The sequence below is a fragment of the Balaenoptera musculus genome, chromosome 14 (assembly GCF_009873245.2).
Source record: "Balaenoptera musculus isolate JJ_BM4_2016_0621 chromosome 14, mBalMus1.pri.v3, whole genome shotgun sequence".
NCBI lineage: Eukaryota > Metazoa > Chordata > Mammalia > Artiodactyla > Balaenopteridae > Balaenoptera > Balaenoptera musculus.
In genome coordinates this window covers 19,496,847-19,511,511 of record NC_045798.1, presented here as the reverse complement: position 1 = coordinate 19,511,511, position 14,665 = coordinate 19,496,847, and the positions used below count along the sequence as shown (strand labels likewise).

General features: G+C 50.4%; 1 protein-coding gene across 2 annotated transcripts; it reads right to left on the bottom strand.

Moving 5' to 3' along the window:
- Nucleotides 1-603: 603 nt before the first annotated feature.
- On the bottom strand, nucleotides 604-14,295 carry SELPLG (selectin P ligand). Of its 2 annotated transcripts, none has more exons than XM_036874212.1 (2): nucleotides 14,179-14,295; nucleotides 604-3,238 (listed from the first exon to the last, which is right to left on the bottom strand). In XM_036874212.1, exon 2 carries the CDS (start codon nucleotides 3,231-3,233, stop codon nucleotides 1,911-1,913), a length of 1,323 nt encoding a protein of 440 aa, XP_036730107.1. In that variant the 5' UTR covers nucleotides 3,234-3,238; nucleotides 14,179-14,295; the 3' UTR covers nucleotides 604-1,910. The 2 variants fall into 2 exon arrangements, with proteins under 2 accessions (XP_036730107.1, XP_036730106.1); XM_036874211.1 differs by lacking the exon at nucleotides 14,179-14,295 and adding an exon at nucleotides 6,745-6,809.
- Between the last annotated feature and the right edge of the window lie 370 nt (nucleotides 14,296-14,665).

The window sequence follows — 14,665 nt, the reverse complement described above, 5'->3', positions numbered from 1 at the left end:
TTTCGTGTTCCTCCTGCCTTTCCCCAGTCTCTCTTGTTCCCCCAACCCGTCTCTCCGAGCTGCAGCCAATACCCCTCAGATTCAACATTTTCTCTGAACTCTCTCTCTGTAGGTAATGCCCTGGAGTGGAGGGGTCCTGCATTCCCAAAGAGGCCCCTGGAGGTATTTTTCTAGAAGAGAAAAAGTCCCCGGAGATGAATGTTTTAGAAGGTAGAAGTGAGTGTGTGTGTGTGTGTGTGTGTGTTGTCCTTCTCCCTGTACAAAAATGACTAAAAGGCGTTGGGAAGCAAAAATCAAGAGTTTGAATCCCAGCTCAGCCACTGTCAGGAAGTAAGCCAGGCTCTTCACTTCTTTTAAGCCTTTGGCTCCCTGATCTGACCCTCAGGGTCCACGTGGGTTTCAGTGCTTAAGTAGGGCCACCCGCTGTCCTGATTGCTGGAGCTGAAAGTCTTATATCCCACAATATAGGACTTTCAGTGCTAACATCAGGGCAGTCTCAAACAAACCGGGACATCTGGTCACTCTACACTTAAGTCGGGGACAAGCTAACTTATAGAGCCTAACCCAGCCTGCTGCCTGTTTGTAAACAAAGTTTCAATAGAATTCAGCCAAACCCATTCATTTATGACACAGAGTCAATCGCTGCATTCATGCCACGATGACAGAGTCGAGAAGTTGCAACAGAGGCCACGCAGCCTGCCAAACCTGAGATATTTATGGTCTGGCCCTTTAAGAAAAAGTTTACTGGCCCCCAACTCTACATGACAGGTGGTCAGTTGTAGGAAGGCCTTGTAGGGTGTGGCCAGGCTCCCCCTGTGAGGAGGGGCCGCTGAGTGTTAACGGGAGATGGGCCCCATGTGGAACAGAGGGGTCAGGGTGGGCTTCTGGGGAGGATGGCATTGGTGTTTAGAGGGGTATCTGGCTGAGATTTGGCGGGGGAAACCAAATTCTGTGGGCTTGAACTGGGTCACGGGAGGTGCTGAAGAAAGTGGTTCCCGAGGCCAGCACCCTCTGTCCTCCAACAGCCTGAACCCCGCCTCCCAGCTGCCCAAGGGTACAGCAAGATGTGCCCTGAAGTAACCGCAACAGCCCGTGCAGGGGTCTTCCTGAGGGGCCTGGGGCTGGGCATGAACAGCAGAGGACCAACTCCCCACCTGAAGGAGGCACCTTGGTACCTTGATGCATTCGTTCAGCCATCGCTTGTTTACCAAACATTTACTGAGTGTCTGTGCTCTCCCGGGCCCCGAGCTGGGCCTTGGGAGACTTCGGTGAACAAGGTAGAGCCACCCTAAAACAAGGCCACAGGGGGAGGCGAGGGAGGGCGGGACGGGGGTCACTCTATCATCAGATGGAAGCTCATTGGTCCACAAAGTCCCAAAGAAGCCTGTAGCCTTGGGCTTTCCAAGCCTGCCCAGCCCTCACATACCCAGCCCTCACCCTGGGCTCCTGGGAGAGATACCCCAAATGGGGAGTGACAGGAAATGAACTCAGGAATGCCGTACTCCCCCCCAAAAGTGCCCCCTTCCTGTGCGGTGACCATGGCCACGAGAAGAAAGTAGCAGTGGGGGTGTGGGCAGGGAACCCTGAGTCCTCCTGGGCACATGGGGATGGGATTCCAACAGCTGTGGGAGGCGTTAGAGGGGGCCAAGAACACATGGGAGGCAGGGAGGTGGGGGAGCCTCTCCAGCCTCCACTGGAGGTTCCATTTGCCAGGCCTGCTTTGGTGCCTGGACCTTGGCTGCTCTCAGTCCCATGTAGGGTGGCCAGGGTTCCCACCCTGAACATTCCCATTCCCAGGGGGCTCCAAGGAAGCCCAGACCCATGGCATAGAGCCTGGGTATGGGTGGTGGCCCAGCAGGCTGTGGAGGCCGCTTGGGGGGCTGGTCCTGCTCAGGCAGCCGGGCCGGGAGCTAAGGGAGGAAGCTGTGCAGGGTGAGGTCATCCCCCTCGCGGTCCTCCCCGGGCCCCGCCTTCAGGCCCTGGCTCTTGGCCTTGGGCAGGCGCCCGTTGGCCATGGCAGCTGGCCCCTCACCCCCCTCGGGCAGCAGGGACGAGATGCAGACCATCTCAGTGGGGGAGTAATTGCGCACGGGGTACAGGTGGTTCTTGCGGGACAGGCGGATGGCCAGCACCACGGTGCACACGAGGAAGACGGTGGCCACCAGGGCCAGGATGAGGATGGCCAGCAGGCACTGCTTCACTGAGCTGGGGTCAAGCAGGCCCTCTGTGGGGCTTGGGGCCACGGAGCTCCGGGGGAAAAGACTCTGACCATTTTTCCATTTGTGGATCAAGTCATCAGATGAATTGCCAACTGCCACAATGGTGCTCTTGGGAGGATCAGAGGGCACAGGAAGGGCTGTGGTTAGGCCCCTTGTGGTAGCAGGTCTTGTGGGCAGGGTCTTCACAGTGGCTGGATCTGTGGGCAGGGCCCCTGTGGTAGTGGGCTCCATGGAAAGAACTGCTGTGGTGGCCAGTTCCGTGGACAGAACCTCTGTGACTGTGGGTTCCATGAACAGGGCCTCCGTGGCAGTGGATTCTGTGGACAGAGCCTCCGTGGCAGTGGGTTCTGTGGACAGGGCCTCCGTGGCAGTGGGTTCTCTGGACAGAGCCTCCGTGGCAGTGGATTCTGTGGACATGGCCCCTGTGGACAGGGTCTCCATGGCTGTGCGTTCTGTGGCCGGTGCCATTGTGCTTGCTGGCTCCGTGGGCAGGGTCTCTGTGGACACAGCCTCTGTGGCTGAAGGCTCTGTGGCCAGTGCCATTCTGCCTGCTGGCCCTGTGGACAGGGCCTCTACTGCAGCTGATTCTGTGGCTGGATCCTCCATGATGGGAGGGATTACAGTGACTGGTTCTTTGGTCAGAGTGACCAGTATGACCAGTTCCATGCTCAGATTCCCAGTGGCTGCCCCTCCTGCATCCAGGACAGCAGGGTCCCTTGTGGCCACCTCCAGAGTGGTTGGCTCAGGTGTTAAAGGCCCTGCAGACGCTCTCTGCTCCAATGTTCCCATCACAGGCAGAAGCTTGGGGGCCTCGGTGCTATAGTTAAGCATTTCTGGAGGGTCCGTCTGTATGTCATAGTCATATATGTCGGAGTCGTCCTCATCCACTTCTCTTCGGCCACGGACAAGCAGGGGGCCTGGGGCCTCCTCGGCTCCATCCTCCAAGGTCTCCCACAGCTGGAGGCTGCTGCCAGGGCCCAGCAGGGCCAGGAGCAGTAGGAGTTTCAGAAACATGGCACCTGGAGGGGGATACGGACAGAGGGATGTCAGGAGAGCTGTACCCCTGGACCTGCCAAGCACCCTCAACGGCCACAGCTGGGAGCACATCTGGCCTGGGGCATCCTTGTGATCCAGCACATGCCTGGTGCACAGAAGACCCTCAGCAAACAGCAGCTATTATTACTTAACAACATCAATGAATCCATCTTGGGGGTAGCCCTTCAACTCCCTCTACATGGTGCATAGAAATGTATTTGCCTCCTTATTCTTTTTTATTAAAACTTTTTATTTGTGGGCAAGACAATCTACTGGGGTGTGGAAAGATAATATTAGATCTTCTAGTTATATTAATTTTTATGTCACTTCTTAATTTTTATTTTTGTATACATTTATAATATATTATGAGTGCAGTGGTACTTGTATACAATTAATAAATAGATCAATGTTCCTATATCGTCCACTGATAGGGTCCATGAGCAAGAGTTTGGTGGCTTCAGGTTTGCAGGATAAAGCTGTTCATTTGGCCCTTTGAGGCCTCTCAGAGTCCGATCCTGACTCCTCTCTCCACATCACTCTGTTCCACTTTCCCTTATCTTGGCTCCCATCCCACACAGCCCTGTCCTGTCCCTCAGATTCTCAGTTTTCTCATCCTTTCTTGGTGTCTTGGCTTGGCCCAGTTCCCTTTGGCCGGGTCCTCACTTACATGATGGGGATGACAGCACCTATCCGGAGACTATTGTGAGGATAAGATGAGGTGATACCTGCAAAGCCCTTAGCACCTTGCTCCCATCTCCAGCTCCCACAGAGGGCAGCTACTTCAGTTCTTTCAGTAAATCTATCCCATAAGTCCTCAAGGGCCCAGAGCCATCAACTGCTCTATCTGGGGCCAGGAGATAAACTCAAATCTTTTCTGAAGAGGCTGTCCTCAGCTAGTTGACATCCATCTCATTTGCCTGTGAGTAGGAAGGGCCACTGTCCATCCTGGTATCACCCCTCACCCTCCCGAACAGGTAGCCAGAAAGGGCAGTGCCTTTCCCTTTGGACATCTCATTGATCTTTCTGCTTGGCCTTGTGAACGCTCATGCCTTCTGGATTTCCCTCTCTCCCCTTATGCTCCCCCTGGCACTGGCTGGTGTCTGTGGGATTCAAAATCTTGCAGCTGAGACTCCTGTGGTGACCAATAGCTGTGTTCTGGGGCAGGATTCATATATCACTCGATTCCCTGACATAGCACCCTTCAGCAATAGGCAGTCCCAGGCACAGTGTCTGGGGCAGAGCCTGGATAATTTCCAGTACCTTTCCTTGTTTGTTTTTTTAATTGGAGTATAGTTGATTTAAATGTTGTGTTAGTTTCAGGTGTACAGCAAGGTGATTCAGGTATACATATATTGATACATATATCTATTCTTTTTCAAATTCTTTTCCATTTATTCAATACCTTTCCTTGCACTTCATGTAATTCGGGGCAGAAAGCAATTGTTCATCATTCTTTGAGTGACTGTAACTCACTCATGGATCCCTCAGCTTCTAGGCTCAATCCAACCTCTCACATGTTAGTTAGAATTATGATGGTTTCTAAAATGCCAGTCTGATTTTATCTTAAAATAATTTCTTAAACCAAACTTGATGATATTTGCACCAGACACATCTGGCTCTCACAGTTGTCCTCACTTTACTGAGGAGGGATGAGGCTCAGAGAGGCAGAGCAACTTGCCCAAAGCCACACAGCTGCCGAGTGGCAGAGATCAGATTCGAAGCCAGCGAGGACTCAGGAAGGCTTTGTGGAGAGACCTGATCTAGTTGGAGGGGCAGAAGGAGCAAAGGCTTGGAAAACAGCTTAGCTTGATGGGTTTGTGGCTGCTATTGGGGATCCAGCTGAGGAATGGAGGGCAAAGTAAGAATAAGGAGGACCTTGAAGGCCGTATCACCCAGGAAGGTCAGCCCCCTCTGTACTGGGTGCTATGAAGGGCACAAGATTGAGGGCACAGATTGTGGGGTCTAACAAAATGATGTTCAAGTCCCAGCTCTGTCCATTACAAGAGGAATGACCTTGACCCAGATCTTTGCCTTTCTGAGCCTCAGTTTTATCTGTAAAATGGGAACAACAAACACTACCCATCTCACAGGGCTGTTGGGAGAATGCAATGAGATGAGGGATTCAAAAGTTCCAGGCTCACAGTAGGTGCTTAATAAGTGTATTATACACACACACACACACACACACAAACACGCACACACACTCTGCCTCTGAACTTGCCTTTGGGAGGCAGACTGTTTTGCACAGGGGGTCGAGTTCCTTCTTGGGGGAAGAGAATATGGCCTAACCTTGGCCCCACTTTCCTGCGGGTGGGGGACTTTAGGAATAAGCCACCAGCTCTAGGACATATTTCATAACTATGAAGACTCACACCCACCACCCCCACTTGGGCAGTTCTCAGTTCCTGGAAGGCAGAGCCCTCAGTCACTTCCTGGAAGCAGAGAGGGAGAAACAAAAACAGAAGACCCAACCCACCAGTTCCTGGGTCGGGGAGGCAACTGGGCGAGTCAGGGAGGCTGGGAGGGTACTATGGAAGGGACCAGGTTGTGTTCCCCAATGTGGGCTCTCCCCCTGCACCCATCCCCACAGTCCCCTGCACACAGAGGCAACCTGGGGTGGAGGAGAGACCACTTAGCCGCTGTGTAACCTGAGCAGATCGCTTCATGGAGTCTGAGCCTCAGTTTCCTCATCTGTAAAATGGGCGATACTGTCTCAAAGATGAGAATGGAATGAGATGCTGCAGGGAAGATTCCCTGATGCTGGCATCCAGCAGGGGGCGCTGTGGACAGAGGAGCAGAGGAGAGGGGGCCCTCCAACTCAGGGAGAGTACAGAGGTGGCGACCTCCCTTCCTCCCTACATTAGGGAAGCAGTTAGGGAAGCTGCAAAGACCTGTGTGAGAGCAGAGACCTCCCCGCCTGTTTGGGATGCAACCGTGAGCACTAGGAAAACCAGCATCTCCCTGCCTGGGCCTGTCTAAGGCGACCAGCTCATCCCAGACATCCGCAGTGTTAGCACTGAAAATCCCTCGTCCCAGTCAGTCTCAGGCAATCCAGGTGCCTAGTACCTGCCATACTGTGGGCTTCAAGGGGAAGGGACCAGGGACACAGCAGCCTCTAGCCAGGCCGTGGCTGGGCAGGCTTCAGCCCATGTGACTGAAACCCACATGGCTCCCAGAGGCTCTGCGGCTCCAAAGAGCCACGCAGTTAACAAGGAGAGGAGCAGAGCATAAGCGCTGTGTATGGCAGGTAGGATAATAACTTTAATCTTCGCTAAAACACATTTATGATGCATTATAAAACCCCCAGTGCGGATGGATCATTTCATTATCTCATCATCTGGGGGCCTCATTCATCTTCACCTCCAGCACTGGCTGCTATGGTTCCTGTTACACAGATTAGGGAAGCAAGGCTCAGGGCAGTGAAGTCACTTCCTTCAGGCCCCACCTTTCACCTCTTCTCTCCTCTGATGGCAGGAAAACAGTCACTTACCACAGGAGTGGGGTGGGCAGGGCTCAGAGAGAGGGGCAAGGAGATGCCACATCCTATTTTTCTTGTTGCTTGCTTAACGGAGGAGGTCAGACACTGCCCGTTTCCTGTCTTCACCCGAAACCAGGGTGCTTCTTCCCCAAGCCCCACCCAGGCTGTGTGGAGGAGCGAGCTGCCAGGGGCCACACCCCAGCTCTGGAGACTGCGCCACATGGCTGCCCTGGACCACTCAGAAAAGATGCTTGTAGGACTCAAGAAGCTTGGGACCTCCCGTTTGGAATCCTGAATCCCAGGAGTTCCGGCGTTCAAGAGCTTGAAATCTCAGGATCCAAGACTGAGCATCTCAGGGTGTGGGTTGAGCAGCCTCAAGAGAGGGGATCCAGCGGAGGCCCAGGTGTCCCCCGAGATCGCAGCACAGGTCTGAGTCCTGCTGCACTGGACATGTAACCCAGCAGGACCCTGTGGGGCCTTCCCAGGACAGACCCCTCCCCCATATCCTCTGCTTTAGCTCCTCCCTGAAGTACCTAGATAATAGTATCTGATGCACATTTCCTGAGTTGTTTTACAGATGCTAAAACCCCCACCAGATGGAAGAAATTAACTACTTGATGACCCCAGACCTGGCGTGTGAGGATTGATAATGTTAACCCCTGTGATGCCACCCTGTTACCTCACCATCGACCAATCAGAGAATTGTGCACGAGCTGATCACAGCCCCTGGAACTCCCCTCCCTCACCTGGCGTTTAAAACTGCTTTGCTAAAACTCATCGGGGAGTTTGGGCTTTTTGAGCACTAGCTGTCCTGAACTCCTTGTCTGGCGCCCTGCAATAAATGCCGCACTTTCCTTCACCACAACATGGTGTCAGCAGATTGGCTTTACTGCACACAAGCGAGCAGACCCCAGTTTTGGTTTGGTAACAGAGAGGATCTGGCCCAGCTCAGGATCAAATCCAGTAACAAACCAGATCCAGTCCCAGTTCTGTCGCTTACAAGCTGTGTGATCTTGGGCAACTGAACACACCTCTCTGAGCCACAGGTTCTTCACTTGGAACACAAGATACCAGTAGCGCCTACACTTTGTGGGGTTGTTATGTGTTGAAGTGAGCTGATCCAGATTGAGCGTTTAGCACATAGTAAGTGCTCAATAAAGACCAGCTGTTGTCATTGTCATTCTGCATGTAAGGCCACATCCCTGAAAAATCTACAGCCCTGGGACAGTTTTGACACACTTCTGACCTTGTCAGTCAGAGAGAGCTGGGGCCAGGAGCCCCAGAAACCTGTCTCCACAGCAAGTCCTGGGTGCCATACACAGCCTTGGTCTCCTCTGGTTTGTGTATCAAGTGTAGACAATGTGCTGGACACTGTTCTAAGAGCTATGCATGAACTATTAACTCACTCGGGCCCCACAACCTCCTCGTATTAACCCCACATGAAACATGGGGAAACTGAGGCCCACTTGGTGCTTAAAGTCACATGGCCAGTAAGAGAAGGAGCAGGAACTTAAACCTGGTTGGTCTTGCTCCAGAGCCCACCTCATAGTCACAGCTCTGTACCACTTGTGAACATGACCTGGCCATTCTCCGGAGCCGAAGCAAATGCTCCCTCCTCCAAGAAGCCTTCCCAGATTGCCCAGGCATCATTAGTCCGGTTGTTTAAACCTTTTTTAAAAAATGTTTGTTTACTTTCAGAACATTCATTCCCATCAGCTCATAAACACTAAGAGGACAGGAACCACAGACATCTTACGGCTCACGCTACACGCCCAGGGCTTAGCAGACGGGCAGGTGCTTGGCAAACGCTGTGACATTGGTCCACTGGAGCACAGGCACTGTGGCTGCCCTGCTGCCCCCACCAGACCACAAGTCTCCACAGGATCCCTGGCCCCCACAGGCCTGGCATCCTGGCGGCTCATTAAAGGCGTGTTGCAGGAGTGGACACAGGAGTGAGGCAGGGCAACAGGCATACAACTGCACAGGACGTGCCATCTGCAGGATTTTGGCCTCACATTTGTCATCCTGCACTTCCCAACCTTTTCTAATCAATTACCCCAGCCCTATCAAGGAGGCTTTCCGACATTATTTTCCTAATTACCACCCGCGCCCATGAAATTTTAATACTGCAGATATATCTGTTGAATGTTCTGTGACCCTTTACAGGGACACAAACCATAGTGATAGCTAAGATTTTTTTTGCCTTCCCTCCCACGCTCCAAAAAACCCAACTCTCAACTGTTGTACCCAAATTTGCTGGCCTGGTACAGAGGAAGAGAGGTCCTTTCACAAATGACTTCATTGAGACTTACACCTGGTTTTAGTTTAACAACTGACAATTTTCAGAGGATATCTGTCTGTCTGTAGACAGATGGACCAGGACACAGACACACGCACAGATACACACCAGCCATCTGTAACAGAGAAGAACAAGCCTGACTCCATCTTGTATTTCTGTCTTTAAAAGATGGGGAATGTTTCAACTATCCCTAAAGAAAGTCCTCTGGGGTGCATGTTGGATAAGTGGTCTGATTACAGCTATGAACCCATGAGTAAGAGGAAGATGATATTTTATTTTAACAGTGTGTGGCCACAGTACCTGTTAGGATCTAAGGAATGGTGGCCTTTGAATGGCTCTCTAAATTACAATGCAATCCTGAAATTAGAGCAATTCTGTGAAGAAGCGGGGAAGAATGATAAAATCCCCTACATGCAAGCATTTGTGCTATTACATCAGGATGAGAAAAAGTCAGACAGTTGTCGCCTTACGGTATAAAGGCTTGAAAAGAAACCCAAGGCAAGAGCTGTCACACAGGAAGAAAAGGAAGGGAACAAGAATGAGGATACATTGCTCCAAACCTTAAACACTCCCCTGGCTGAGCTGGGGCCCAGCCACTCCAGCCACTATGCCAGTACATCTACCTCTTCCACTGCCTCCCATTCTTCTTGCTCCAGCCCCAATTCCCAACACCGGGGCTCAGGTAGTGGTCAGACTGGCTTCCTCTCCTTATAGGGATCAATTATTTTCCTGGGCACAGGGACCTCGTCTGGTATCACCATCTAAGACCCAACAGGGCACCCAATTTGGACTGGGAGCCACTCCCAGAGCAGGGCAATTATCCAGTAGGGTGCATAAATGAAAATGGCCAGCTGGCTGGGTTTCTATGGACACACAGTCCCTTGTCAACCTTGGACTTGTTTAATTGGACAATCCTCCTTATAGGGAGAATCCTTTCCGAATGACAGAATTGTTTGCTTCCATTTTTGCCACCCATCACCCTTCCTGGACAGACATACACATTCTTCTCAACATGATCCTTACAGGAGATGAAAGGAGAATGGTCACTGATAAGGCCAGGGAAGAAGCGTACCAGCTCCACCTAATGGACCCAAATGGTACACCCAAAGCCCACCTAGCAGCACCCACAGTTGAACCAAATTGGGATCCTCAGTGAGGCAGCAATGCCCTTATTAGAACACTGCCCTAAGTGCATCTTGGCAGGACTTCGAAAAGGGGTCCCAAAACAAAAGAGTTTGAAAATATTCAAGAAATTCAGCACAAATCAAATGAAGACCACTCGGAATTTTTGGAAAGGATTTATAAGACCTACAGACATTATACTGATGCCAATCCCAAGGGCCCTAAAAATACTAGAAAGGTAAACATGAACTTTATCAGGCAAAGTGCCCCAGATATCAGGAGAAAGTTACAAAAATTAGATGGTGCATTTGGAATGAATCTTTCTCAGTTGGTAGACATTGCTTTTAAGGTATTCAACAGCAGAGAACACAAACAGAAAAAGAAGGCACAAGGTGAAATGTACTTTTCTAACTGTTGCATTGGATTCCTGGAAGACAGGAGGCTCTGAGAAAGATAAGCCAGCACTAGGTAAAGAACAATGCACTTATTGTAAAGAGAAAGGACATTGAGAAAGAGAATGCCTGAAATTAAAGAACAAGAGGGCTAAAGACGTGGAAGCAACGTAAATGTCCAACAACAGATGAATGGATAAAGAAGATGTGGTATATATATACAATGGAATACTACTCAACCATAAAAAAGAACCAAATAATGCCATTTGCAGCAACATGGATGGAACTATAGATTATCATACTAAGTGAAGTAAGCCGGAGAAAGACAAATATCATATATCATTTATTTGTGGAATCTCAAAAAAAAAGATACAAAATAACTTATTTACAAAACAGAAATAGACCCACAGACATAGAAAACAAATTTATGGTTACCAAAGGGGAAAGGGGTGGGGAAGGGATAAATTAAGAGTTTGGGATTAACATATACACACTACTATATATAAAATAGATAAACAACAAGAACCTATTGTATAGCACAGGGAACTATACTCGCTATTTTGTAATAACATATAAGGGAAAAGAATCTGAAAAAGAATAGATATAAATATATGTATAACTGAATCACTGTGTTGTATACCTGAAACTAACACAACATTGTAAATCAACTATACTTCAATTAAAAAAAAAATTTTTTTTTTAAAAGGAGGGCTAAAAAAGGAAAGGAGTGGGGCCTCTCAGATGGTAGAGAGGGAAGAATGTTTAGATGATGAATGAAGAGGCCCAGGGGCTCCTCTGGATTTATGACACTCAATTCAAATATCCCCACAGGAGCCCCGGGTAAAATTGACAGTGGGAAGCAAACTGATTGACTTTCTGGTAGACACAGGCGCAACGTATTCCATGCTAAACACTAAGTTGGCACAGAGAACATCCCAGTCTACCCCAGTCACTGGGGTATCAGGGGAAGTACAGAGCGATCATTTTCAAACCCTTGGAGTGTCAATTAGGAAATCTGATATTAAAATGTAGTTTCTTGTACATGCCTGAATGCCCTATCCCCCTCCTGGGCCAAGATTGCCTCTGCAAACTAAATGCTCAAGTGACTTTTTCACCAGGACACCTTGATATCAGAGTCCCATCAGAACATGCTTTAACACCTACAGAGGGCTCTCCTAGAAAACTCAGAAAAGCAGACAGAACTTGATCCCCCTGAGGTCTACAGAAAGGTAAGATGAGAAGTTTGGGCTGATGGTGCCCCAGGAAAGGCAAATTATTCCTCGATTTGGATTGCCTAACACCAAAGTGACAATGGGTTTGCTTTTGTCTACAAGTATAACCCAACAGGTATCATATTGATTGGAAACTACTCATTTACCTTGGGATAAGTCTTTGCTAGTTGCCCCGCGACAGATGACAGCGGCTCCCAGAAGCAAGCTTAAATTAAGCCCTTTTGAAATATTGGATGGTAGACCATTACAGGTGTCTGCCCAGGCAGGAGAATCTGTAGCCAATAGGTCTGCAGACTTGGACTTGCAAGCCATCAGAAGATCTTAAGTTGTTGTTAAGAGCCTACCAGCCTCCTATCAGATAAGTAACGATGACTTTACTCGCCCATTTCACTTGTACTTGTTGGAAAGGAAATGCTTTAATAAAGTTATCTGTGTGGCCAACAGGGGAAATATGCAAAGACAGCTCAGGGCAGAGCAGCCTAGGTGCCCTCATCCCAAGTGCTGGAGTTTATATATATGTTCAAGTGCTTGTCTAAGTGTTATGACAGGGCCATGAAAAGGGGGAGCAGTGTCCTCATGTTGCAAACTGCTTATACCCAGCCTAGGACTCGGGAATACTTCCAGTTCCAAGCTGATAAATTCCATTCCACCATCACCCCCTCCTTGCCCCCGTTCAGCAGGAAGGAGCCAGAGTGGTCATCACCCCTTATCCCGCAAGACTGTGGAAAGGACATGGACAGTAGGGAATTGCAACAGAGAAGAACAAGCCTGACTCCATGTTGGATCTATTCCTTTAGCTCTAACCTTTGTGCTCTGGTGCCTCTGCTTAGTCCTACTGGCTCTGCACCTTTGTAAAGGAATGTCACCTACAGCTTGAAATATACATAATATCCTTTCTCAAGGCTCTGCGTCCCGGGCTTGACCTTTAAAGGTATAACACTTTTCCATTCATAGAGAGATTAAAAAGTTGCAGAACAGAAAATAACAATTGTCTTGTTGGAGGTTTACAGGAACATTGTGACCAGAACTATGTGGACAGCTGCAAGAAAAAAGGATTCCAGCACCAAGAAGTTTGCAACAACCAGCCACACCCCCTCCCCTTTGAGTACACAAGAAGCCTGAATTCTAACTCAGGTAAGAAGGTTCTTTGGGACACTAGTGGGCCATCTTCTCGGTCTGCTGGCTTTCCAAATAAAGTTGCTATTCCTTGCCCCAACACCTTGTCTCTCTAGTTAGTGGCCTGTCCTGCAACAAGAAGTACAACAGGTAACAATCCTACTTCCTTCTAGCCAGAGGCCACCCCCACTGTCTTCCTGCTCCAGCTCAGCAAAGGAGACTGAGAGACAGAGGCCTTGGGTCTCTGTGGGCTCCATGAGGGTCCTGTGGCCAGATGGGGCCACCACAAGTCCAAGCTCGGCCGCCTCCCAGCAATGCTGCCGTGGGTTGCTGCTTCTCCCCTCTGAGCCTTGGTTTTCTCATTTGTAAAAAGGGGGCAGGGTTCTCAGATGATTCCCTGGCCCCTCTGAAGGCCTAGGTTCCCAGGAAGTGCTCAGCCTGGCATCCCAGCCCATTCCATTGAGTTTCAATCCCCCCTGTCTGCCGGCCAAGCCCAGTGAGGGCGGCATCTACCACGTAGGGTGTGGCCTGCCCGGGGCCAGGGAGCCACTTCCTGAGGAAAAAAGAATTCCAGGAGACCAGAGCCTGCCCGCCCTGATCCTTGTCTATGGGCGGGTGTGTGTGTGTATGTGTGTGTGTGTGTGTGTGTGTGTGTGTGTGTGTGTGTGTGTAAGGGGATACTGCTTTAGCTACCAGCCCCCCACCATTCTCTTTTATGCTCCTAAAGCACCCCAGATACAAAAGTAATAAGAGTATTCTAATCATTATTATTTTCTCCTTTGCTAGCAGTAGTATCTTAATACTAATATTTTAACAATTTGCTGTGGACAAGCATCACTTTCTCAATCCTATAAGAATGTGAAAAACACAGTTTGGAAACACTATTTTTATGGATCCATAGCCTGAGCAAATCCTTTCACCTCTCTGGGCCTTGGTTTCCCAACCATGAAAGAAGGAGTAGGATGATTTTTAGGGAAATGCTCCTGATTTCTCCAGTTTTTTGAATTCAGAGTAGCCCCCAAGCTGGAAGCTGCTGGCAAACCTGACAGGAAAGGCAGGATGGAAGGGAGCAGGATCCGGAAGGGACAGCAGAATAAGGCTACAAACTCCAGGCAGACCTCAATCCCGAGTGCCCAGGGATTTGGGGTGTCCTTTCCAGGGGCTGCAGCTCAGGCTCTGCCCAGGGCTGCCCCCCAGCCTGCCCTTGGCTGTCAGGCAGGCCCGCTGGTCCCTGGAGACCCTGCCACCCAGCCACTCCCTGTGGTTGTTGCAAGCTGGCACTTACCGTGCTCAGCAGAGCATGAGATGGCTGCCTCGTGGGCCCAGGAGAAGCGGCTTCTCTGCTTGAGCGACAAGGAGCCAGCCTGTGCTGCCAAGCACGGCTGTGGCACCTCTGCCGTGGTCTCAGACCGCTCCAACCCCCAACGGCCGTGTGTAAAAGAAGGAAGCAAAAGTGTGGTTACTCAAGGCCACGTGACGGCCCACACCTCCTTGTTTGTTGCAGCTTTGGGGACGTTGATCAAGCTTGGGTGGGTAGTAGGAGACAGGGCCCTGCTGAGCCCGAGGTTACTCTTGGGTTCCTGTAACCACGAAAACACCTAGAACCACATGGAAACTTGCAGGGGAGGGGTAGTTGGTGGGGGAGGGGGGCGGCCCAAGCTGAGAAATGCCGCAGCACTACTCCACGGGGATGGAGTGTGGAGGTGAGAGGGCACCCGTCCTGGAAGGGAGGGAGTGACCAGATGCAAAGGAGGACGGTGGGGAAGCCAGCA